This window comes from Mus caroli, unplaced genomic scaffold (assembly GCF_978045245.1).
Source record: "Mus caroli unplaced genomic scaffold, Mus_caroli_1 scaffold_3, whole genome shotgun sequence".
NCBI lineage: Eukaryota > Metazoa > Chordata > Mammalia > Rodentia > Muridae > Mus > Mus caroli.
Genome location: NW_028227258.1, coordinates 77,915,390 through 77,940,418, shown reverse-complemented (window position 1 = coordinate 77,940,418; position 25,029 = coordinate 77,915,390). Strand labels below are relative to the sequence as shown.

Genomic DNA, 25,029 nt, shown 5'->3' with positions numbered 1-25,029 from the left:
ATGAAGCCACAACATACCCAAACTTATGGGACGCAATGAAAGCATTTCTAAGAGGAAAACTCATAGCTCTGAGTGCCTCCAAAAGGAAACTAGAGAGAGCACACATTAGCAGCTTGACAACATACCTAAAAGCACTAGAACAAAAGGAAGCAAATTCACCCAAGAGGAGTAGACGGCAGGAAATAATCAAACTCAGGGGCAAAATCAACCAAGTGGAAACAAGAAGAACTATTCAAAGAATCAACCAATCAAGGAGCTGGTTCTTTGAGAAAATCAACAAGATAGATAAACCCTTAGCCAGACTCACTAGAGGGCACAGGGAAAGCATCCTAATTAACAAAATCAGAAATGAAAAAGGAGACATAACAACAGATCCTGAAGACATCCAAAACACCATCAGATCCTTCTACCAAAGGCTATACTCAACAAAACTGGAGAACCTGGATGAAATGGAGAAGTTCCTACACAAATACCAGGTACCAAAGTTGAATCAAGATCAGGTTAATGATCTAAACAGCCCTATATCCCCCAAAGAAATAGAAGCAGTCATTAATAGTCTCCCAACTAAAAAAAGCCCAGGACCAGATGGGTTTAGTGCAGAGTTCTATCAGACCTTCAAAGAAGATCTAATCCCAGTTCTTCACAAACTATTCCACAAAATAGAAACAGAAGGTACTCTACCCAACTCATTCTATGAAACCACAATTACTCTGATACCTAAACCACAAAAAGACCCAACAAAGATAGAAAATTTCAGACCAATATCCCTTATGAATATTGATACAAAAATCCTCAATAAAGTTCTTGCTACCCGAATCCAAGGACACATCAAAACAATCATCCATCCTGACCAACTAGGTTTCATCCCAGGGATGCAGGGATGGTTCAATATACGGAAATCCATCAACGTAATCCAGTATATAAACAAACTCAAAGACAAAAACCACATGGTCATCTCGTTAGATGCGGAAAAAGCATTTGACAAGATCCAACACCCATTCATGATAAAAGTCTTGGAAAGATCAGGAATTCAAGGCCCATACCTAAACATGATAAACGCAATCTACAGCAAACCAGTAGCCAACATCAAAGTAAATGGTGAGAAGCTTGAAGCAATCCCTCTAAAATCAGGGACTAGACAAGGCTGTCCACTTTCTCCATACCTATTCAACATTGTACTTGAAGTCCTAGCCAGAGCAATTCGACAACAAAAGGAGATCAAAGGGATACAAATTGGAAAAGATGAAGTCAAAATATCACTTTTTGCAGATGATATGATAGTATATATAAGTGACCCTAAAAATTCCACCAGAGAACTCCTAAGCCTGATAAACAGCTTCGGTGAAGTAGCTGGATATAAAATTAACTCAAACAAATCAATGGCCTTTCTCTACACAAAGAATAAACAGGCTGAGAAAGAAATTAGCGAAACAACACCCTTCTCAATAGTCACAAATAATATAAAATATCTTGGCGTGACTCTAACTAAGGAAGTGAAAGATCTGTATAATAAAAACTTCAAGTCTCTGAAGAAAGAAATTATAGAAGATCTCAGAAGATGGAAAGATCTTCCATGCTCATGGATTGGCAGGATCAACATTGTAAAAATGGCTATCTTGCCAAAAGCAATCTACAGATTCAATGCAATCCCCATCAAAATTCCAAATCAATTCTTAATGGATTAGAAAGTGCAATCTGCAAATTCATCTGGAATAACAAAAAACCTAGGATAGCAAAAACTCTTCTCAAGGATAAAAGAACCTCTGGTGGAATCACCATGCCAGACCTAAAGCTCTACTACAGAGCAATTGTGATAAAAACTGCATGGTACTGGTATAGTGACAGACAAATAGACCAATGGAATAGAATTGAAGACCCAGAAATGAACCCACACACCTACGGTCACTTGATCTTCGACAAGGGAGCTAAAAACATCCAGTGGAAGAAAGACAGCATTTTCAACAAATGGTGCTGGCACAACTGGTTGTTAACATGTAGAAGAATGCGAATCGATCCATTCCTATCTCCTTGTACTAAGGTCAAGTCTAAGTGGATCAAGGAACTTCACATAAAACCAGAGACACTGAAACTTATAGAGGAGAAAGTGGGGAAAAGCCTTGAAGATATGGGCACAGGGGAAAAATTCCTGAATAGAACAGTAATGGCTTGTGCTGTAAGATCGAGAATTGACAAGTGGGACCTCATGAAACTACAAAGCTTCTGCAAGGCTAAAGACACCATCAATAAGACAAAAAAACCACCAACAGATTGGGAAAGGATCTTCACCTATCCTAAATCAGATAAGGGACTAATATCCAATATATGTAAAGAACTCAAGAAGGTGGACTCCAGAAAGTCAAATAACCCCATTAAAAAATGGGGCTCAGAACTGAACAAAGAATTCTCACCTGAGGAATACCGAATGGCAGAGAAGCACCTGAAAAAATGTTCAACATCCTTAATCATCAGGGAAATGCAAATCAAAACAACCCTGAGATTCAACCTCACACCAGTCAGAATGGCTAAGATCAAAAATTCAGGTGACAGCAGATGCTGGCGAGAATGTGGAGAAAGAGGAACACTCCTCCATTGTTGGTGGGATTGCAAGCTTGTACAACCACTCTGGAAATCAGTCTGGCGGTTCCTCAGAAAATTGGACATAGTACTACCGGAGGATCCAGCAATACCTCTCCTGGGCATATATCCAGAAGAAGTCCCAACCGGTAAAAAGGACACATGCTGCACTATGTTCATAGCAGCCCTATTTATAATAGCCAGAAGCTGGAAAGAACCCAGATGTCCCTCAACAGAGGAATGGATTCAGAAATTATGGTACATTTACACAATGGAGTACTACTCAGCTATTAAAAAGAATGAATTTATGAAATTCCTAGCCAAATGGATGGACCTGGAGGGCATCATCTTGAGTGAAGTAACACAATCACAAAAGAACTCACACAATATGTATTCACTGATAAGTGGATATTAGCCCAAAACTTAGGATACCCAAGATATAAGATACAATTTGCTAAACGCATGAAACTCAAGAAGAATGAAGACCAAAGTGTGGACACTGTGCCCCTTCTTAGAATTGGGAACAAAACACCCAGGGAAGGAGTTACAGAGACAAAGTTCGTAGCTGTGATGAAAGGATGGACCATTTAGAGACTGCCGTATCCAGGGATCCATCCCATAAGCAGCTTCTAAACGCTGACACTATTGCATACACTAGCAAGATTTTGCTGAAAGGACCCAAATATAGCTGTCTCTTGTGAGACGATGCCGGGGCCTAGCAAACACAGGAGTGGATGTTCACAGTCAGCTATTGGATGTATCACAGGGCTCCCAATGGAGAAGCTAGAGAAATTACCCAAGGAGCTAAAGGGATCTGCAACTCTATAGTTGGAACAACATGATGTACTAACCAGAACCCCGGAGCTCTTGTCTCTAGCTGCATATGTATCGAAAGATGGCCTAGTCGGCCATCACTGGAAAGAGAGGCCCATTGGACTTGCAAACTTTATATGCCCCAATATAGGGGAATGCCAGGGCCAAAAGAATGGGAATGGGTGGGTAGGGAAGTGGGGGGGCGCTATGGGGGACTTTTGGGATAGCATTGGAAATGTAACTGAGGAAAATATGTAATAAAAATATTAAAAAGTAAAAAAAAAAAGACAGAAATTGTCAGCTTACATAAAAATGTAAAACCCAATTATATATCCTTAGAAGCAGCACTTTGCAAACAGAAAACAAAAATAAATATGGAATGTACTATGCAAAATTTAACCAAAAGAAAGATTGTTTTTTGTTGCTGTTGTTTTTGTAATTGCCCTTTGTACCCAGGGATTCCACAAACACTGATTCAATCACCTAAGAATAAAAACGTTCTCAGGGGGAAATGCATCTGTACTAGACTTTTACATTTTCATCATTATTCTATAAGCATAATTGTTTACATAGAATTGACATTTATTAGGTAACAGTCTAGGCATGACTGCAGTAAATAAACTGCATTCTGGAAAGACCCACGGTGAGAACGGAGGGAAACCTTGGTCTACAGAGCCAAAATCCCGTAACTTAAGGGCTGTGCTGGGCAGCCCGTGCTCCCCCAGGAGGACACTCAGCTGAGAATGCAGCCTCCATCCAACAAGACCATGAGCCAGAGGGACTCACTGAAACCAGGCCGAGTTTTCAGACACACAGCAACGGAGGGAGGTTCCTTGAAGTTATAGTGTCTGAATACACTGGTTTTTCACCCAGTAAAAGATAACTAACAGAAGACCCAACCCAGATTATAAAAAGACTGCAAGGCAACATACTTATTCAGAATATGACCACAAGTAGTGAAATAATCAACAATAACAGAGCTGCATAAAGGCTTAACTGCCAAGGAGACCAGAGGTAAAGAGGTCAAGTGCCTTCGAAGTCCCAAGACCTTTCACTTAGGCTCTGCGACTATTTGAACAAGTCTTCAGCCTCACGCTTCTTCATATGTGTATACTTATCTTTAAAGTATAGATTACACATGATCACAAAAGCACCTCCCACTGTCTGTTTCTTTCTCTCATCTGGTCACTTAGAAGTATGGTACCAGCTGTGCTTCCTGTAGCTAGCTGCCTCACCACACGTACTCACCACAGTTGCTCTCCCTTCCACAAATACACAAGCCTCCCTTTGACACAGGCTACATTAGTAAACACATGTCATGTTTACTACAGGACACCAGTGGTGCACGTCAAAACCACTTACTACATTTGTGGTGAGATCTTAATACAAGTGTAAAGAACAAATGTCTGTGAGCTAGCGGGTCTGAGAAAGAGTCTCAGAGATGTGAGAATCTGGCTAAGAACAGATGAAGGAAAATTGAATTCACAAAAGTGATAAAAGCAAAAATCGATGGGCTGGTGAGATGGCTCAGTGGGTAAGAGCACCCGACTGCTCTTCTGAAGGTCTGAAGTTCAAATCCCAGCAACCATATGGTGGCTCACAACCACCCGTAATGAGATCTGATGCCCTCTTCTGGTGTGTCTGAAGACAGCTATAGTGTACTTACATATAATAAATAAATAAATCTTTAAAAAAAAAAAAAAAGCAAAAATCGAGACAGAAAAATGCAATACGGTTTAAAAAAATAGTGACGTGCCATAGTTTACAACCTTGCCATGTTAAAGGTTTGACTCAAAGTGGGACTACAGGGAGGTGGTAGAACCATCAGTAGGTGGGACCTAATGGAAGGAACTGAGGTCACTAGAGGTGTGTCCTCCAAAGGCATTGTGGGCATAGGCCTTTTTAATTCCTATTTGCTCCCTGACTTATGATGCACTTTGGCCATGAGACATGTGGGGTCATATACTATGGCCTGTTTTATAGTTGGCTTATTTCCCTAGCATATCTTCAGGGACCATCACATTGTACTGTGTATCAGAATTTATTCCTTTCTACAATGAATAAGACTCAATTTTCATTTTCCCTTGGCAGATATTTGGGTAGCTACCATCTTTACAAAATAAAAATAAGAATTCTGCCCTGACCATGGATTCCAAAATCTCTTCAGGATTATATTTTCAAGTTGTTAGATACAAGGGGGCTACACATCAACACTGAAGAAACCAATGAAAAGTCAGCAAAAGATTAAAATAAAACTCTATCTTCTCTCATACAGATGGCACACACGTATAAAATGGAGCCTCGCACCACGGCATCGGGGAGCTGCAAACAGAAACAATGAAATACCACCACAGGCTGGTTATGTTGTTAAGACAAACACACATCATCTACTGACCATGGAGCTGTGCGATGACAGGAAAACTCAGTCTCCACAGATGAAAATGCACAACAGTACATCTACACTGGAAAACTCAGTCTCCACAGATGAAAATGCACAACAGTACATCTACACTGGAAAACTCAGTCTCCACAGATGAAAATGCACAACAGTACATCTACACTGGAGGGCACACAAAACACACTAATCACATAATCCAGAAATGAGGGCCCTCGGTAACACCCAAATAAGTTGAAAGCATACACGAGACAAAAACATGGACACAAAGGTCCAATAGCAGATTTTTTTTTATAACCTGGAAGCATCCAAGATGTCCAAAAGCTCAATGCATGTATTGAGATATATTGAATGTGATAAAATGTATTCATTGATGCCGGGCGTGGTGGTGCACGCCTTTAATCCCAGCACTCAGGAGGCAGAGGCAGGTGGATTTCTGAGTTCGAGGCCAGCCTGGTCTACAAAGTGAGTTCCAGGACAGCCAGGGCTATACAGAGAAACCCTGTCTCAAAAAAACCAAAAAAAAAAAAAAAAATGTATTCATTGATAAGAAAAATGAGCTATCAAACCTCTGAAGACACAGTGGAACCTCAAATGCATCTTGTTAAGCGCAAGAAGCCAATCTGTGAAGGCTGCAGCACGTGTGGTTTCATACGTCATGTGCAAGGCTGGAAAAGTAAAACTCGAAAGACATAAAAGGTCAGCTGCCTTCTGAGGCAGGACTGCCGGGTGAGGGGGCCTGGGTTACAGAGAGATCCTGTCTTAAACAGAGGAAGAGCAGCGGTCTAGAGCTGAAGGACCAGAAGGATGAACAAGCAGAGTAAGGAGGTGTCTCAGACAGTGACACTGCTGGGGAAGACACTGTACTTGTAGACACATGAAATCATGCATTTGCCAAAATCTGTAGGTTGGTAGCACACACTTATAATCCTAACACTTGGGACGTGAAGGCAGAATAATCATGGGTCAAAAATCTCCTCAAATGCAAAGCAAGATTATGGCTGGCCTAAGCCACAAGACATTGTCTCAAAAAATAAAAAATACACCAAAAAGCAAAAGAACAACAATAACAAAAATCTCACAGTAAAGCAAAACACAAGAACCTCATTCAATCCCCAGACCATGTAAAATGCCAAACACAGTGATGTATGCTTGTAAACCTGGCACTGTGAAGGTGGGGACAGGAGGATGCCTGGGACTTTCATGGCCAGCCAGTCTAGCTAATTGTTAAGTTCTAGTCAATAAAAACCCTGTCTCAGTAGGAGGTAACAGCATTCTGGAAGACACCAAAGGTTGTTCTCCAGCCCACCCCCTTCTCTCTCTCTCTCTACACACACACACACACACACACACACACACACACGAGTGCATGCACACACACCCTACACTCTCTCCTTTTCCATCATTTCCTGTAAACCAAATCTAAATCTGTCCCTCCCAGAGTCTACTGATTTTTTTAAAAAAGAACTAAAATACTAGAAAATATAACATAGGAAAATAAAAGGTGAAGAAGCACTCTAAGGTCATTTTATGGTTTTGTGTTGTTATGCTTGTAGTGCTTGGGAGGGAAACCTAGGGCTTGTGCAAGCTGTGGAAGCAGCCTGCCACTGAGCTACACCCTTAGCTACACCCTTTTATGAGAAAGAGATGCTAATTTTCTTTAGGCGTTGAGCCCAAATAAGAATGTATGATTGAAGTTTAAGGGAAGCCACTGACTGAGAAAAGCATTAAGGGAAACACTTCTGTGCTACAAAGCATATCTCTTCATAACGGCGGTGACTTACCTGAGAGTTCAGAGCCTCCAACTTGCGCTTCCTGGCATGAAGAGCCTTGCTCGGAAAAGCCCAATAGTAATTGGACGTCCCTATCCTCTCGCAGTCAACCATACCGTCATCCACTAGGCTCTGAAGGACTTCCTTCACTGACATGGCGGCTGGGGAGAAAACGTTCACAGACGCTAGGTTAAGCAGCATCCTATGTACAATTCAAAAGCAAATAACTAGAGAAACATTGCAGAGAACATTACAAGTAAGAGCTAGGCATCTAGGTGTGAACCAAAAGTGAGGTAATCCGGGCTCATGAGGCAAACATCGAAGGTCCTCTTCCACACAGACCTTAGGAGCTTATGTGGGAGTGAATGTGGACAGAGGCCATGAAACTCGAAAGGGGCATGAGAGAAGAAAGGTACCTAAAGGTGGAGCTGAACACTGGTGGTGGAACAGCCCTGGTACTTATTATAGGGTACCCGTGAGACGGGGGCACCAAGGGGGACTAACCAAAACAGAGTAGACATCACAGCACCATGAGAAAACCTAGACTTTATGTGGTAATTTAAAAACCAATAAACTTGTTCTATACATAGTGATGGTAAATATATTTTAGCTACCTGCGCTGTATTTATTTTTGTAGTGCTAGGGTTTGAAGCCAGGTTTGAACATGTAGATAAGTGCTCTATCACTAAGCCCCATCCCTAGCCTTTTTAACCCACTCTGAAGACACACTAGAACAAGCAGTATGGCCCCCGACAACCAAATTACAAATGGAAAGATAAAAGAAAGGATTCAAGGAGACCAGTATTATCAACCTGAGTGGGAAATATTGCAGTGTACCTAAAACTACACGCATGCCTTTCCTTCTTGAAGAAATTTCACTTGTATGATCTCAGCCACAAAACATAAAGATGGACAGACCTCTTTGTCAAAGCATTTTTTTTTAGTATCTAAAGAAATTGGAAAGTAGCCCAATAACTGGATTTCTAAAACCACAATGCAATGTTATGCCAATTTTAATGCCATGGATAAATGCTGCCCTGTGTAGCATATGAGGAGGGGATGACAGTGTGTAGTAATGTGACAGGAGTTTACATGGCAGGCAGATCAAATGTGAGTTTTACTTTCTTCTTCTTCTTTATTTCCCAGAAATAGACATGTATTACCTTCAGCTAAGAAAACTAAAAGTTGTGAAAGATTAAACAATACAGAAACAAAATAGTTCCAATATTTAGGACTAAGGTTTAAAATCAGAATCTACTAATTATGCTTACTTCTTATGTACCAAAAGCTATAACCCTATTTTAATATCTATTTAAAATTTTCCTAAAGCAGATCTCTAGCTATAAAACTTATTTAAAATTTAAAGATCTAATATGTAAAATTGACACCAAATGTGTCAATGTGCAAAACTTTCACCCCTACTCATAAAGTCTACACTGAAAGTCAAAGGACTCTGAAATGAGAGGAGCCGGTGGGGAGGCTCCGCAGCACAGGGGAGGAGCCAGCAGGGAGGCTCCCGGGCACAGGGGAGAAGCCTCTCTGTGGCACAGTGCTCACCTAGCGTGGACAGAACCTGGACACCACGCCCAGGACTGAAAAGAAAAAGAATAGCCAGTGAGCACAACTTGGTCAAACCTTTCCCGAAGGCAACTTAAGAATACACAGTCAAACTCTTGAGAGCTACGCAGCCTTGACTTTCAATTTTTCTCCTGCAGACAGAGAGCCTAGTGAAGCACCCTGAGAGGTGGACAAACACTTGCGGACAAAGGTTTGGCTTGCTTGGATTCCATAACCAAACCCCACAGACAGGCGCTTAAGCCGCAGTTAAGGGACCACCAGAGAGCACTGGCTTCAGAAGGGTAAGGCCCTGTGCCCAGTCCCCATTCCCAAAGTTCTGGCAACCAGGACAAGACAGGCCCCGGCAGTGACTGGTGAGGATGCTTTGTTTGTTTTACAGACAGCCTGTGTTGTCATTACGGGTGGCCTTTCCTCAGGAGACATGCACAAAGACCTCTCTCTTCCTGTTCTTAAAATTAGAGTTCCACTCTGAAAACCTCACATAATCATGTATTTCTCCATTTGACTGTGACAGTCTCTCACCATGGAGATCAAATTAACTCAACTCATGATTTCTCAAGTACTGAGACTGCAAAACTCCCTCGTGAAGGTCCGAATTTCCAGAGGGATTCAACATATGAATTATGAAAGAGTACAGTTCAGTCCAGAGCACAGAGCATGTTAATTACATAATATTTTTAGCAGCAGTATTTGTACACAATCTAGATTAGTGGTTCTCAATCTTCTAACTTTCAGGCCCTTTAATACAGTTCCTCATGTTGTGGTGACTCCCAACCATAAAATAATTTTCACTGCTACTTTCTAACTGTAACTTAGCTACTGTTATGAATAGTAATGCGTTTTCCAGTGATCTTATGTGACCCCTGTGAAAGGTTCGTTCAACCCCAAAGGGAACATGACCCACAGGATAAGAAGCACTGATCTATTTAGTCAACCATAGATGACCAACTAAGCAAGTTTGATAAGTAGTCAAAGGATAGAATTCACTTCCAAAGCAAGTTATCTACACATGCAGACGAGGTGTTATATAAAACAGATGCATGGCAAAGTGCAGCTCAGTGGTAGAGTAGTAGGCTGAGGGTGAGGCCCTGGGTAAGCCCAGCACACTCACTGCCCCACCACACACAAATAATCACACACACACAACTGCATAAGTTGTATGATCCCCTCGCAGAATGTCAGATCTTTACAGATACACACTGACAAATAAAACTTCAAAATGTTTACAGTCGTGATCTTAGAACAGAAGAATCACAACATTTTTTTTCCTTAGCTCAGTGATGAGAGCTGCTATTCTACCTGTCTCTCCTGAAAGCCTCTGAAACTGAGCAAAACTAACTTCTCCTTTGAAGCTGTTCCATCAGGCATTCTGTCATAGCAATGCAAAGTCTGACTAAGTGTAATTAAAAAATAAGGATCTCCAGATGAAATCACCTTGGGTGCAGAATCAGCCCTAAGGTCAATGACTGTCATAGAGAAAGGGAACAGACAACAAAGACAGGAAGGACACTGGCAGATGGCACCTGGAATAGGAATCAGGCACACACTGCTGGCAGCCCGCGGATCCTAGGACAGAAGGAAAGGGCTCTTCCTCAGGCTCCCAGGGAACCAACGCTGTAGCTGGTCTTTGCTACTTTGTGGGTTCTTCTTTTTCCCCCGCCCTTTATCCACCCAGTTTCACCTCCTAACACTAGATGGGAGAGAAACACAGATGGGGGGGGGGTGTTAAGAGGGGGGAAGGAGGGAGGGAGAGAGAGAGAGAAAGAGATATCTAAATCTAACTTTTTCTTAGTTGTTTGAGCACGACTACTAACAAACTCCAACCAACCCCCCTGAACAACCAACAACCACCCACCCAATTTATTGGGGCACTGGCATTTATATACCCTCTAAAAAATTCCCAGAATTCCATACGATCACACAAACTAACTGCAACTGGCAAAACCACACCTCTGCTAGAGCACGAGGCAAATCATAGTCAGCTGCTGGGACCCCACACCTGGGGTTAAAATGAAAACATATTCTTATAATAGTTCTGTGTTTTTTAAAGAAACAAAAATTCCAGATTTATTACTACACACCCCTGCCTACACCTTCATGTCAATCGTTTGCCTCTAGAGCTCAGAGGCACAGAAAATCAGCCATTTTCTTTAAGCTATCAAATTTATAATAAATAGTAATACAGCCTCAGGAAACTCATGCACTATGTAAAGATACCAAATCATATTTGACAAACACTATGATCTATATTTCCGTTGAAATAAACAATAAAATAAGAGTGCGCATGGGTAACAGTATATATGCAGAGAGTCCAAACACAGGGACTGCTTCGATTCCTAAGGAGTATCACATGGGGCGTTTACAAATATATTTATTTCTAGATGTCTGTATTGTCCATAAAAGGAAAGAAGACTGCAGAAAAGCCTGAGTCCTTGGCCCCCGAGTCCCCACCTCTGTCGGTCTCCTAATACTTACTTATGCCTTTCTCTTTGGGAGCCAGCTTCTCCAGGTCTTTCAGCTGGAATACATCTTTCTGGTGAAAAGAGTTTAAGAAGATAAGAAATACGCAATTACTTTCTACTACTTATTTACATTGACTACAGCTGTGTTCATAAAACATAACATCAAAAAGCTCTGTCTACAAATAAACAATTTCAGAACTAAAAGAAACTATCTCATTCAATGCCATCCATGGAACTTAAGGGAGACCTACTCTACATGAGCACAGCTGCCTGTTCACGGCTGGAACAACAACCTCACACCTTCTCATCGACAGGAAAAGTAGCTCCGGTGGGTAAGCTATGCCATCAGATAATGTGCTGCTCTGACACTCTGAGGTTCAGAAAGCCAAAAACCAGGAGGCTGGAGAGATGACTCTGGGGTCAAAAGCACTCCCTGCTCTTACAAAGGCCCCTAATGTGGTTTCCAATATCCTCATGGTGGTTCAGGGCATCTGGTGTCCCCTTCTGGCATCTGTGGGAACCAGGCACACACATGATTCACATACAGACATGAAGGCTAACCCTCATGCACATAAAAAATTTTAAATAATAAATCTAAAAAACAAAAAAAACAACAACCCAAAACCAAATAAACAAGCAAACACCCCCCCACCCCGCAAAAAAAAAAAAAAAAAAAAAAAAGACTCAGTGATGGGAGGATTGCCTAGGCCCCAAATTTTGAAGCCAGTCTAAGCAATATAAAAAGGCAATATATCAAAAAGGAAGGAGGTGGGGAGGAAATGAGGGAGGGAACGAGCGCCAAAGAAAAAATAAAGAGGGAAAAGTGCTGTACTTAGTATGTATCATGCTTCAGACGCAGCTGTGGTAACTAAAGTTAGACAGCTGTCCAAGATGGTTTTCATTTAAGGTTTTATGAAGCAGTTAACTCTATGTGATAGAAAAACTGTCTAGCTCATGATGATCGCAATCACTGATCCACTTATTGACCCATACACTGATACATTTAATATACACAGAGCGAATACACTCATGGAGTATTTAATCTAGTGGCCAGGGGACCCTCTTGCTGACCACTGCGGGGGTGGGGGGTGCGGGGAGCATTTGGTCAGGGAAAGTGAAATGGTCTGGAAAGACTAACACACTTAATAATTAGAAAGAAGCCCTAAGACTAGGATGGGATAGGGACCCACTGCTGTCTAAATAAACTGAAAAGGCAAGTTCAAGAGAACAGAAACTAAAGCTTGATAAAGGCCAATACCACTGCTCACCCAAACAGACATGTTAAGAAACTGAGAGGACAGATAACTACCTAAAAGAAAACATTTGCAAAATGTCTATTGACAAAGCAGCCAGGAATCTAGACATACACAAAGTGTCTCCAAAACAAAAGGAATAGAAAGTGGATGGCGTTGAGGGCTGCAACTGTGGACTCCTCATGAACTATCGTTACTACAACTGTTCTTGAAAACATTCCCAAAACATTGTTGGTGATTCTAATTCATGATTAGAAGCAGCAGGGTACAGTGCTTAGCCAGCATACGTGATTAGAAGTGGCATGGTACATGGTGCCTAGCCAGCATCCATAATTAGAGGCAGCATGGTACATGCACTTGATTAGAAGCGGTAAGGTACGTGGTGCCTAGCCAGCATCTGTGATTAGAGGCAGCATGGTTCAAGGTGCTTGACTAGTTAAGTTGTCTAATGAATTCAGAAGGTATTACACTTTCATCAGACTGACCAAGAAAACAGACTATAAACATAACCCTAGCATTAACATATATAATCATACTGCAATATTTGTTTAGAGTCTATATTTTATACTTAACACCACATAGTGAGCATTTAGTCATGACACTGTCTTAGAGAAGGGCCACATCTAATGTCAAATTCTATAACTGATAGTATAGTAAACATATTTGAGTTTGTTGGAATTTTACGTGTCAAGAATGGAACTAGAATCCAAATTCCAGAAACTGAATTCCAGAATTCTACTTTACCTTGGGCCATAATATTGATTTGTTATGAATCCTGAGGGGCTGATGTCTAATAATTACCAACATTTGGCATCAGTGGATCCCAGATATACTATGTCTCATTCAGGAGAAAACAGACACAATGTTTTTCATTACATTTCCAAAATTCACTGTACACTTCCATCCCCCAAATTGACAGATTCAATAAGCAGCAACATATTGCATCATAACATGAAGATAAAATAGGAAGACATGAAGAGAATGAAACTAACAAAACTAATAACTCTGCAGAAAAACTCAGGACTGAACATCTTTAAGTGGCTTCAGTGTTAGTCTTCAGTGTTAGTCTTTAGTGTCAAAATGCCACTGAAGGGTGAAGGTGGACATTTTTAACCCAGAAATGGCCAACTTTGTTATTTGAGAAAATTAATCCTGAAAGGGTAAAATCATTTCACTGACTTATTTCCTTGGGTTTCTACTGCCTGGGAGAAATTAAATCTGTTTTTGCTCTCAGGCTACAGGAAAAAAATTTCAACTCAGCCTAAGAAAAAAACTAAAACACAAACTTCATCTTCAGAACAGCAGTTTTGTACTGGCTCTACAACCATAAAGGTGAGACCCAGGCTTTCTAAAGTCCTGGGAACATCTTACCTCTTTACTGAGAATCCGCATTATCAAATGAAAAGGATTTTTGACAATGTAATATTTTATTTTACCATTTCCTCCCATCTGCATAAGATGAAAATAGCCAGAGGACCAAAGGTCCTCCTGAGCCACAAGGACAGTTTGGGGAGATGGGGGACACGGGGGGCACAAGGCCTGTTTGCACTTGTTTTTTCATGAAAGAACGGCCCATGCACAGGGACATATAAAGAAAGTAGGCTTTAGAGCCTGGGTCTGAACTCTGACTCTGTCACTTAGTGAAGCTGAAACTTTATTTCCTCTTAGTGACTGGCAGACATCTGGAATAAATTAAGGAGTCCTGGGTATCATCATAAACATTGCGCGCTGTAGACAGACACAAAGAAGCAAGGTATTTGTGTTCCCTGTAAAACCAGGTGACCCTCCTTGTTTAAACCCGGCTAATGTCCACTCTTGCTCTCTGAGCTCCTAGGTCGGCTGCTCAGACACTCTGTCTCCAGAGTGCTCAGCTATAAAGCAAAGTGGATGACCTTACAGGACTGTGCACTGGTGAGTTCAGAAAACCTGCACTACACGCCTGGGCTGGGTCTGCACTCAGGCAGCACTCGGTGAACTATTCAACTACTTCAGACAGAAAGAGGTCACCATCAAATACAGGACTCAGAAAGACAGTTCTGCTACCAGTCTATAGGACAGTCCAGATAACATACTATGAATAAGAGATACAGCTCTTTCCTAGTCCTCAGCTCAGAAGAGCCAAAATACGTTTGCACAATTTTATGTATCCTCAGAGAACCAAGTCAGTGTGGGTCTCTAACAAAATAGACCATTAACATTGACTTACACAACAAAAAAATACACAGCATACTGTGAAGATATATTTAATGTGAAAGTCACACAAAATACTAACTTTAGAAAAAATAACTTACTGTCTCAAAAAATATCTCCATCATCCGGGTTCTCTTTTCCTCCCCACTCAGTCCTCTTTTCTTTGACTAAAGAAACATAAAACAACAAAAACAAAAAGCAGCAGTTTAAAAACAAAACAAAACAGCATTTCACAACAATTTGGCATTGAACATTACCTTAAAATGTATTTGGCTGGGCGTGGTGGTGCAAGCCTTTAATCCCAGTACTTGGGAGGCAGAGGCAGGCAGATTTCTAAGTTCGAGGCCAGCCTGGTCTACAAAGTGAGTTCCAGGACAGCCAGGGCTATACAGAGAAACCCTGTCTCAAAAAAAAAAAATGTGTTTGATTTTATCTAATATCAACAGGCTTGTCACTCTCAAACCTGACCCTTAAGACTCACCTTTCCTAAAAAAATAAAAAAAATAATAAAAAAAAAAAGACTCACCTTAATGACTATATACCAACTCTTGAAGTAGGGACTGCCAATTTTCTATACAGCCATTGAGAAAACATTTTGTGGAAAAATATTTTTATTTTATTTTTTGGTTTTCAAGACAGGGTTTCCCTATGTAGCCCTGAAACTCCTCTGTAGACCAGGCGGGCCTTGAACTTAAAGAGCCACCTGCCTCAGTCAATGTGCACCATCATGCCCTTTGTAGAAACTTAGTATCTATAAAATGAACCAATGGCAAGTCACTGTATTCATTTTCAGAAGGCTTGCCTTTTGAAAGATCACAGATAGTCACTGGTAACTAATTAATAGCTACGAGCACAAATTGTTTCATAAATACCCAGGGCAGAGTTAATTAATCCCACCTGGGAAGGGGGATGTCTGAATCTAGAAGGCTAGAGATGTAAAGGACTTGGCCAGGCTGGGAAGTGGGGAGGGGTGCCCTGTGCAGACCCCGTGCACAAGCACATCGTTGTGGACATCCAAGACAAGCATAGAGATGGTTACTGGATGGATTGTGCAGAGGGGGCAAATGGCAAATACTTCTGGGAAGCACGTGGATCTTACCACAACAGCGAAGAAGTGCTGAGAAGTTTCTAAAGCTGAGGAGTGACAAGATTGGAGTCAAATTCAAGTGTACGAATGGTAGCAGCAGGGGCTGGCAAAATGGCCCAGAGGTTAGACCACTGGCTGGGCTTCCAGAGAACAGGGTTCGTTTCCCAGGACCTGCATGGTGGCTCTGTCTGTGATTTCAGTCCCAGGACATCTATCCCGCTCTTCTGGACATCCTGGGCACCAGGCATACACATCGTGTACAAAAATACATTCAGGCAAAACATCCAGATACATAAAATCTTTAAAATACTTTAATTAAAAAGAAACAAATAATGTGTAGGCTTAAGAAAGAAAAAAACAGGGGGAAGTGGGGGGGAGGGTGTGGGGGACTTTTGGGATAGCACTGGAGATGTGAATGAAGAAAGTACCTAATTAAAAAAAATAATAAGGGGGCTGGTGAGATGGCTCAGTGGGTAAGAGCACCCGACTGCTCTTCCAAAGGTCCAGAGTTCAAATCCCAGCAACCACATGGTGGCTCACAACCATCCGCAGCGAGATCTGGCACCCTCTTCTGGAGTGTCTGAAGACAGCTACAGTGTACTTGCATATAATAAATAAATAAGTCTTGAAAAAAATAAATAAATAAAATAAATAAATAAAAAAAAAATAAAATTTTTAAAAAAAGAAAAAACCTATCCAGATAGAAAATGGAAGTCTGTAATACCTGTGAATCATTATCAAATTTGAAAATAAGATAAGCAATATGTAACTAAAGTACAGAATAATTCTTACTATATTACATATATTACATATTATATATATATATGTATATATATATATGTATATATATATATAAAACATATCAACTTACATTCAAATTAAAAAGAGGAGCCAAGTTTTTTAAGGCAAAGATTCCAATGAAAATAAAGACAATATAAGAAACACACTAGTCTGGGATTTGGGGTTCCACACTAATGTTTATTTGTTAGTTGTTTATTGGAGGGTGCTATGGAAGATATGACGAGGGTCAAGGAAAACCTTCCAAAGTTGGTTTTCTCCTTCCGCTCTGTGGGTTCCAAGGCTTGAACTCAGACAGCCAGGCTTAGCAGTAAGCACTGTTACCCAAAGAGCCATCTCACCAGCCCCAGTAGTTAAGTGTTCTGAATCCTTTTCTCAAAAACTGCACAGGATCATGTTGTGTGACACTGCGTCCTTGGGAAGCAGGAAAAAGTGTCTATTTCCAGCAGATAGATAACTGATGACAGGCCAAAGCACATATACTATCAAAGTTCAATTTGGTGAATTCATGAGTTTTGCTGGGTTACTTACTGGAATACAGGGAAGGACTTACAGGAGCAGAAATGATAAAGACAGCTGCATCGCCAAAGCCTACCCCAGCATACATGACAGCTCAAAAGGCTGCAAATCTGGAGCACAGCGTACACCTTGCAGCACCTCAGCAGTGTCCTTTCCCAGAAGCTCAGTCAGTGTGAGCCTCTTCCAGGCTGCTCGGCTGGCCTTTGGTTCTTCAGGCTGCTCCACTGGTCTTGCTCTTTCAGGCTCATCACAGAGTGACTCTCAGCAGTCTCTACTGCTTATATACTCTATGGGAGGGAGGGCCGTGCCTCGCTCAATTTCAGGGACTTCCTAAAGCTCTTTTGGGTAGTTTACTTCCTGTCTTAATTCAATGAGCTTTCTCTCAGTATTGAGTGTTCCATGGCTCATTAGACCAGCGTTTGTCAGCCTGTGGTCAAATGACCCTTTCATCACAGGGGTTGCCTAAGACCATCAGAAACCATATCTTTACATGACTCGTAACAATAGCAAAATTACATTTATGAAGTAGCTATGAAAATCACTTGGTTAGGGGTCACCACAATATGAGGAACTATAATAAAGGGTCACAGCATTGACTGGCAAGGCTGAGAGCCACTGCCTCAGACCATCCTGTGTAAATATTTCTCCCACACTCTTCTGTTTCATGTCCCTTTCCATATCCTATATCTTAAAGAGTTTCTCCAGGATGCAAAGTTTTAATCGTGGAGGAAACGGCTACTCAACAAATCACAACAAAATAAACTGTTTATTAAGACGTAAGATCAAAGAAGATAAAGACGGATTCTGTCCAGCCAAAAACTCGGTAAGAAAGCATCAGTCTCCAAAACGGCACTTTCTTCTGGCAACACTAGAAGCTAACTCATCCCACAGCACCGAGACGATGCAGCGGTTCTTGATGAGTGCGTGCATAAGGAGGCAGCCTCCAAGTGCACATCTCCCACCGTCCCCTGTCTGTCCGTCTGGAACACAGCTCCCCTGGGAGCCACAACTCAGCCTTTCCTCTCCTCAAATCTCTTCTTTGATCTCATCTTCTTTAGTTTTAATTAACCCTTGTGATGAGCCCCACAGATCTTTATATCTGGCCCTAAATATGCTCCTGAACTCCCATCTCATGTATCTACCTGCCTGCTGGACAGACTTCAAACTCAACAGATCCAAACTGAATTCTTTCTCTCCTACACACACTCCAAACCTGCTATTCGACATCTCAAGTCTCAGATACACTCTTTACTTATGCCAAAGACCTGGCAGCCATCCTAGGTGCCTTCATCTTTTTACCAATTACCAAGTTCTGTCAACACTGGTTCTTAACTATTCTCTAATATGTCCTGCCTGGCCAACTCTATTACCTCTGCCTGGATTCAAGCCCTCATTGGCTATCACCTGTAACTGTCCTCAGCTGCCTAAACACACTTTTGTCTCATCCTCTAACAGAAGTTGACTGTGCAGCTCCTTAAAACCTCTGATGGTTCCAATCCTCATATTGAGCATCCTAATAGGATGTAGAAGGCCCTCTATCACCTGACCCCAACCTACTATTTAAAGTAGATCCCACCCCCAAATTTACCATAACAAGGTGAAAAACTATGTAATTTGGGTGATGGTGGTGATGGTGATGATGATAAAATTATTCCTCTACCTAAAAAAAATTTCTCCTCTGCACCCTCAATACTCTGAAAGTTCCCCTGAAGCATACATAATTTGGGCATTCTCTCCACCAGCTTCCCTCTGCTGAGCTCACAGGCTGAGTGTGTGTTCCCAAGACACATTTGCATTGTATCATTTACTGCATTCTCTCAGCAGACTGAGAAAATTCAGAATATCCACTGTCCTTTGCCTTCTCACGACTTAGCAAGCTGGTTAGATAGAGCAGACATACAGGCCAGCTCTGAACTTCAGAACCACAACCAGTAAAACTGCCAACTCTAAGCTGCTCAAGCTTCAAAGTCCACAACACTCCTAATTATACAACCCACGGTGAGTTAAGTAGCAGGAAAGCCCACGGCCATCATCTTGCTTGCAGCGAGAAAGCAAAATGCTCTCTCCAAGAGGGTACCCAGGCTCCAGGAAGCTCCGCAGAACTGTGGTCTAAACCACAGGTTCAGAGCTAGAATCCACGAGGGTTTTATAACCCTTCCCACACTGCTCTCTTACAGTAGCTGATGTAAAATGGGCATCATATTGACATTGGAGACTTCAGCAAGAAAGAAAAATAACATCGGGCGGTGGTGTCGCACGCCTTTGATCCCAGCACTAGGGAGGCAGAGGCAGGCAGATCTGAGTTCAAGGTCAGCCTGGTCTACAGAGTGAGTTCCAAGACAGCCAGAGCTACACAGAGAAACCCTGTCTGGAAAAACCAAAAAAAGAAAGAAAGAGAAAGAAAGAGAGAGAGAGACAGAGAGAGAGAGAACAGTTTTAAGACTCAGTCCTTAAAACTGGGGAGGGGTATTTTCTTGTGGTAAAACAGGGATGCCTTCAGAGTATGAAGGAGATGCAAAGCCATCTGGGGATTACAGGCCTACGCTTGTAATTGTTTATCTACCAAAGCAAGTCAAATGGAAATAGTAATTCACATTCGGAAAGAGGTCAAAGTTTAACTTTGACCAGACTAACAGTGAACTTTTTCCTGCTCATATATAAAACTAATAGCAATACCTTCGTGAAGAGTTAACAGCCATTAAATCCCTTTAGCAGTAGGAACTGCCCTTAAAGAGGGTTAAATAAGAGGGTGAGTGAGGCCGGCACATCAATAATTCCTAGTTCCTTTTAGTACTTTAATTCTACAAAGAGAAACATGATAACACCAAATACCAAACACTGTTAACACTGTTGTTTTGAGTCTGGTCCTGGGCTCCTTGGGCCATTGCATGCCCAGGTGGCCCGGCTGTTAGTTTAACCACAAAGAAGCCGTTATCAGTTATAATTACAGCTGGGCAATTTTTTTTTTCAAATAAATGCCCAACGACTTGATCCTTGTCCACCCTGTGTGACGACCAAAATTAACTAAATTAAGATATTTAAAATCTGGGGTCACTCTAGCGACTCGTTGATACTTTGTCGCCAAAAGTGGAAAGAATGACACAAAACTTTGAAGGTAGTTAAAAAAAAAAACGATCCAAAGGGCAGAGAGTCATTAAGTCCGACTAGACAAAGGCGATTGGTAGTAAACCAGGGTTGGCCCGCAGAGAGCGGGGTGAGGTGGGGGTTGGGCGTCCTACCCTGCCCTTAAAGGCGGGGTTGCGGGGTGGGGTGGGGTGTCACTGCCATGATCTAAAGGCGGAGTGATCTGGGCGGCTCCTGTTGGCATACTAAGTACAGTGGTGGGGTGCAGTTGAAAAGGGGGAGCGCCGTGCAAAGCAAGTAAAAGGCCCCGGGTTCTAATTCCAGGAGAACCGAAGGGCACTGAACACTTAAGTGGCCAACTCCGCAGAGCGTGCGCCCTGGGGCTCTCGGCTGCGAGCCGCGGATCGGTCCCACTTGCGGGGCTTCTGGATTCGGTTCTAGAACGCTCCGGTTCGGAACCAGGGCGGCGCGGGCCGCCATCAGGGCTCGGGCGCAGCAGTGGGCGCAGGGCCAACCTCACAAGGCCTGGCCAGGCGCAACCCCTGCCGCCGCGGCCCGGAAGCCCGAAGGTGCGCGCGTCCGAGCCTCGCTCTTACCATGCTGCGCGAGGCGGCCTCCCTTTTTGAGTCTGGCGCCAACAACCGCGTGGGGTGGGAAGGACCGGAGGAAGTGCAGGGGAGATGCAACGACCCCTGGCGGCCCTGGTAGGACTGCCGGGCCCGAGGGAGGAGCTGGGCCTGGGCGGGGCTTGAGAAGGTGGGCAGGGCGGTGAGGGGCGCGGCCTGAAAGGATGGGCAGGGCCAGTAGGGGAGGAGCCTGAGATGGTCAGGACTGGACTGAGACCAGACGGAGCAGTCTGGGTTGGACAGCGTGTGTTCAGAAAGGAAAAGTTGGGGCCTGGGGTGGGAGCTGGAGCGGGGAAGGCTTCTTCTGTTCCTTTCCCGTGCCTCTGGGGTTGCGGAGTTGCTTACTACTTAAGTGTTCAATGTAGCTTTTATTTTTCTTTTTAAAAGGCAACTTTTGAGTCTTCGCTTTTAAGTGTGTTCTTTTAGCTTAAAAAAAATGGGGCTCTGACTGCAGGAAACGAGTACATTTAGAAAAGAAATTCTTTTTCTATTTTATTTTATTTTTTGTCTTATTTTATTTTATTATTTGGCTTTTTGGGGACAGGGTTTCTCCGTTGTAGCCTTGGCTGCCCTGGAGCTCTCTCTGTAGACCAGGCTGACCTCCAACTCTGATTTGCCTGCTGCTGCTCCCTAAATGCTGGGATTCAAGGCGAGCATCAACCTCTAGCCTTAAAACGTCCTCTGATACAGAGCGGTGACAGTGTACAGAGTAGCGCAGGTGTTCTGCATTACCAATGAAACGTAAATATTCTAGTTCTGCTGATTGTCAGACCTTAATAAAGAGTATGTGGGAGCTGCTTTCTGAATTATTTCTTGCAACTACTAGTGAATCTGTCTCTTAAAGTTTCACTAAAACCTTTATTTCATAAGATAGGATAAAGGTGATTAGCAAAAAATATCCAAAGCATTTACAAAGGAGAGAAATAATGGGGGTTGGGGGTGAGTATGTATCCAAACCTGCTTGCCATGCTCATACCATGACAACAGACATGCAGCACAGGTGTTCCTGTCAATTATGTGACACAGAGTTTTCATCACATCCACTTTATTAACGCTTTTCTTTTTTTTTCCAAATATTTATTTATTAGTATAAGTTCACTGTAGCTGTCTTCAAACGCACCAGAAGAGGGTATCAGATCTCATTATGGGTGGTTGTGAGCCACCATGTGGTTGCTGGGATTTGAACTCAGTATCTTTGGAAGAGCAGTCGGTGCTCTTACCCACTGAACCATCTCACCAGCCCTATTAATGCTTTTCTAGAGCTCTTAATTTGCTCTTTATCACAGTTTTTCTTTTAGGTTTTTTTTTTTTCAACCCTAGGTTTTCAGGACAGGGCTTCCTGATAGTAAGTTCTCTCTCTCTCTCTCTCTCTCTCTCTCTCTCTCTCTCTCTCTCTGTCTCTGTCTCTCTGTCTCTCTCTCTCTTCCTGTGCAATTATTATTATTATTATGAAAATAAGTTTATCCAATCAAGTAACAACTATACAAATGCAAGCAATTTTAGTCATTTTCTTTTTGGTCAACTTATATTAGACCTGAAATCTTTACTGAAAGTTCCCAGGTGTTGGTTAAGTGTGGTTGGTTACTCATCTATGCACTTAATTTATGTGTTTTAAAGGCTGAGGTCAAAGCACAGAGTCATTCAAATACTTGAGCAAAAAGTCAACCAATTAGAGCTTATGTTGTATGGTGAACAGACCAGCTGAGAAGTAAAATGAGCTGTGTCAGTCCCTAGAGGTGTGTGGGCTCAGCACAATCTCAGCACTCAGAAACAATCTGAGTGCTGTGTGCTCAACAGGGTGGGTTAGCCGGGGAACCTTGTCTCTAGAAGGCAAACAGTTTGCTTTATAATCATCTCGCAAATACCTTTTAAATCCATGCTTTAAAGGAACCAGAATCATTCCTAGCTACTTAAAATACAAACTCTTATGAATGAGCCACAAACATCTTTCCCCAACCTTTCGGACTGTGAGCTCTGAGTCTTGTATGCCATGGGAGGGAATAGCTGAACAGTTAACTACTTTAAAAGCAAGAGTTTCATCTGCAGAAGAAGATGAGAGGTACCATCTTGTCAAAGATGGGGAGCCTTCAGAGCTAACTAGCAGGCTACAATCTGGCAGTCTGTCATGTTTCAGCCAAACAGGCCCCAGCCAGTTCTCAGACGGAGTGATGTTTCCTTTCACTTCTCAGTGGTGTTCTTGTCCCCTATGTGGGTGGGTCTGATTTTGTTCCCGATCATTCTGATAGCTAGCATGCCCACACACTTACTCTGGTTTACCGGTGTCCCCAATCCCCAGGATGTCACCTGGCAATGATGGCTTCCAACCACTCAGCAGCTGGTGGTGCTGGAAGAGTGTTGCCATGCTAGTGGAACAGTGGCTGGGGGGACTGGGACCCCAGTGACTCCAGAGTCTACTAGGCTTCTCCCACTCTCTAGTTTCTAGCACCCCTACTAGTCTAGAATATCCTGGAAGCAAGATCCAGGGTCTGTTTGACTCTACTTCCCCAGGGCTGGGGTTACAAACACACCACTATGTCCAATACTTCATATACATTTTGGGGATGGAACTCAGGTCTTCACACCAACAAAGCAAGCCCTTTACTAAGATGTATGTGGTGGTGTAAATAGGTATGGCTCCCATCAACTCTGTGATTGAATGCTTGGCCCATAGGGAGTTGCACTATTTTGTGGATGTGGCCTTGTTGGAGGAAGTGTGTCACTATGGAGGTGGGCTTTGAGGACCCATACATGTTCAAGCTATATCTAGTGTGACACATAGTCTTTTCCTGCTGCCTCCAGCTCAAGATGTAGAACTCTCAGCTTCTTCTCCAGCACCATGTCTGCCATGATGAGAGTGTACTATAAACCTCTGAAACTGTAAGCCAGACCCAATTAAATATTTTCCTTTACAAGAATTGCAGCTGAGCAGTGGTGGTACACGCCTTTAATCCCAGCACTTGGGAGTCAGAGGCAGGTGGATTTCTGAGTTTGAGGCCAGCCTGGTCTACAGAGTGAGTTCCAGGACAGCCAGAGCTACACAGAGAAATCCTGTCTTGAAAAAAACAAAAACAAAAACAAAAAACAATACAAGATTGCCGTGGTGGTGTTGTTACAGCAATAGCAACTCTATTTAAGACACTGTCTCTCCAGGCCCCTTTCTACGAAAAAGGGGCCCAGCCTTTTCAATTCACACCAGGCCCTGTAGATCACGTAGCTAATGCTGTGTTCATTTATCTCAAGCCCATAGAATAGGGGGTTGTTGTTATTGTTGTTGGTTTAAGTGCTGGAATGAACCTAGGGCTTTTGCTATTCTCTAGCAAGTAGAACAACACCTGGGCATTCTTCTGGTCATGGTACATAATTGATTTCTCCAACAACAAAAATAACCAATTAAAGCTGAATCAGAAGTATAAAGGCAGGTAGGTTTATTGAGAGGCAGCTCTTGGGTGAGTTCACTGATCTCACAGGTGGAGATCAGGGAAATCATGAGCCCAGCCTAAAGCCAGGGGATTTTTATGGATTTTGAGTGTGGGCTGATGACATGTGAGCTAGGGGCTGGGATTGTGGCCATATAAGGTAAAGAAGTAGCCAGACCTTCAGAGATAGAGAGATGACATGTTGCTAGGAATTTTCTCCTTGTGGGAAGGATTGGAGAAAGAAGAGCAAATGAGGTTTCTCAGCTTGTCCAGGGGACGAGCAAGGGTTCAACCAAGCAGTATACTTGCAAATGTTTAAGTGTAACAGCACTCATAGCACTGCTTAGTACAAGTTTATTTCATCCACTGGACCGTAAGCTCCTGGGTGATACAAGTTTCACTGTTCATCGTTGAAGCCCTTCCACTTAGCAGAAACTCTAGCCTGCCGTGCATGCTTACACT

At 42.6% G+C, this 25,029-nt stretch overlaps 1 protein-coding gene across 1 annotated transcript in view; it reads right to left on the bottom strand.

Moving 5' to 3' along the window:
* Mnd1 (meiotic nuclear divisions 1) overlaps positions 1–25,029 on the bottom strand; it is a 77,387-nt gene that overhangs the window by 52,136 nt on the left and 222 nt on the right. Inside the window, exons 2-5 of the mRNA XM_021158687.3 lie at positions 21,122–21,307; positions 15,139–15,204; positions 11,608–11,665; positions 7,567–7,715 (exon numbers count right to left, since the gene is read on the bottom strand). Coding sequence (XP_021014346.2) covers positions 7,567–7,715; positions 11,608–11,665; positions 15,139–15,204; positions 21,122–21,307 — 459 coding nt within the window. The remainder of the gene's footprint in view (positions 1–7,566; positions 7,716–11,607; positions 11,666–15,138; positions 15,205–21,121; positions 21,308–25,029) is intronic.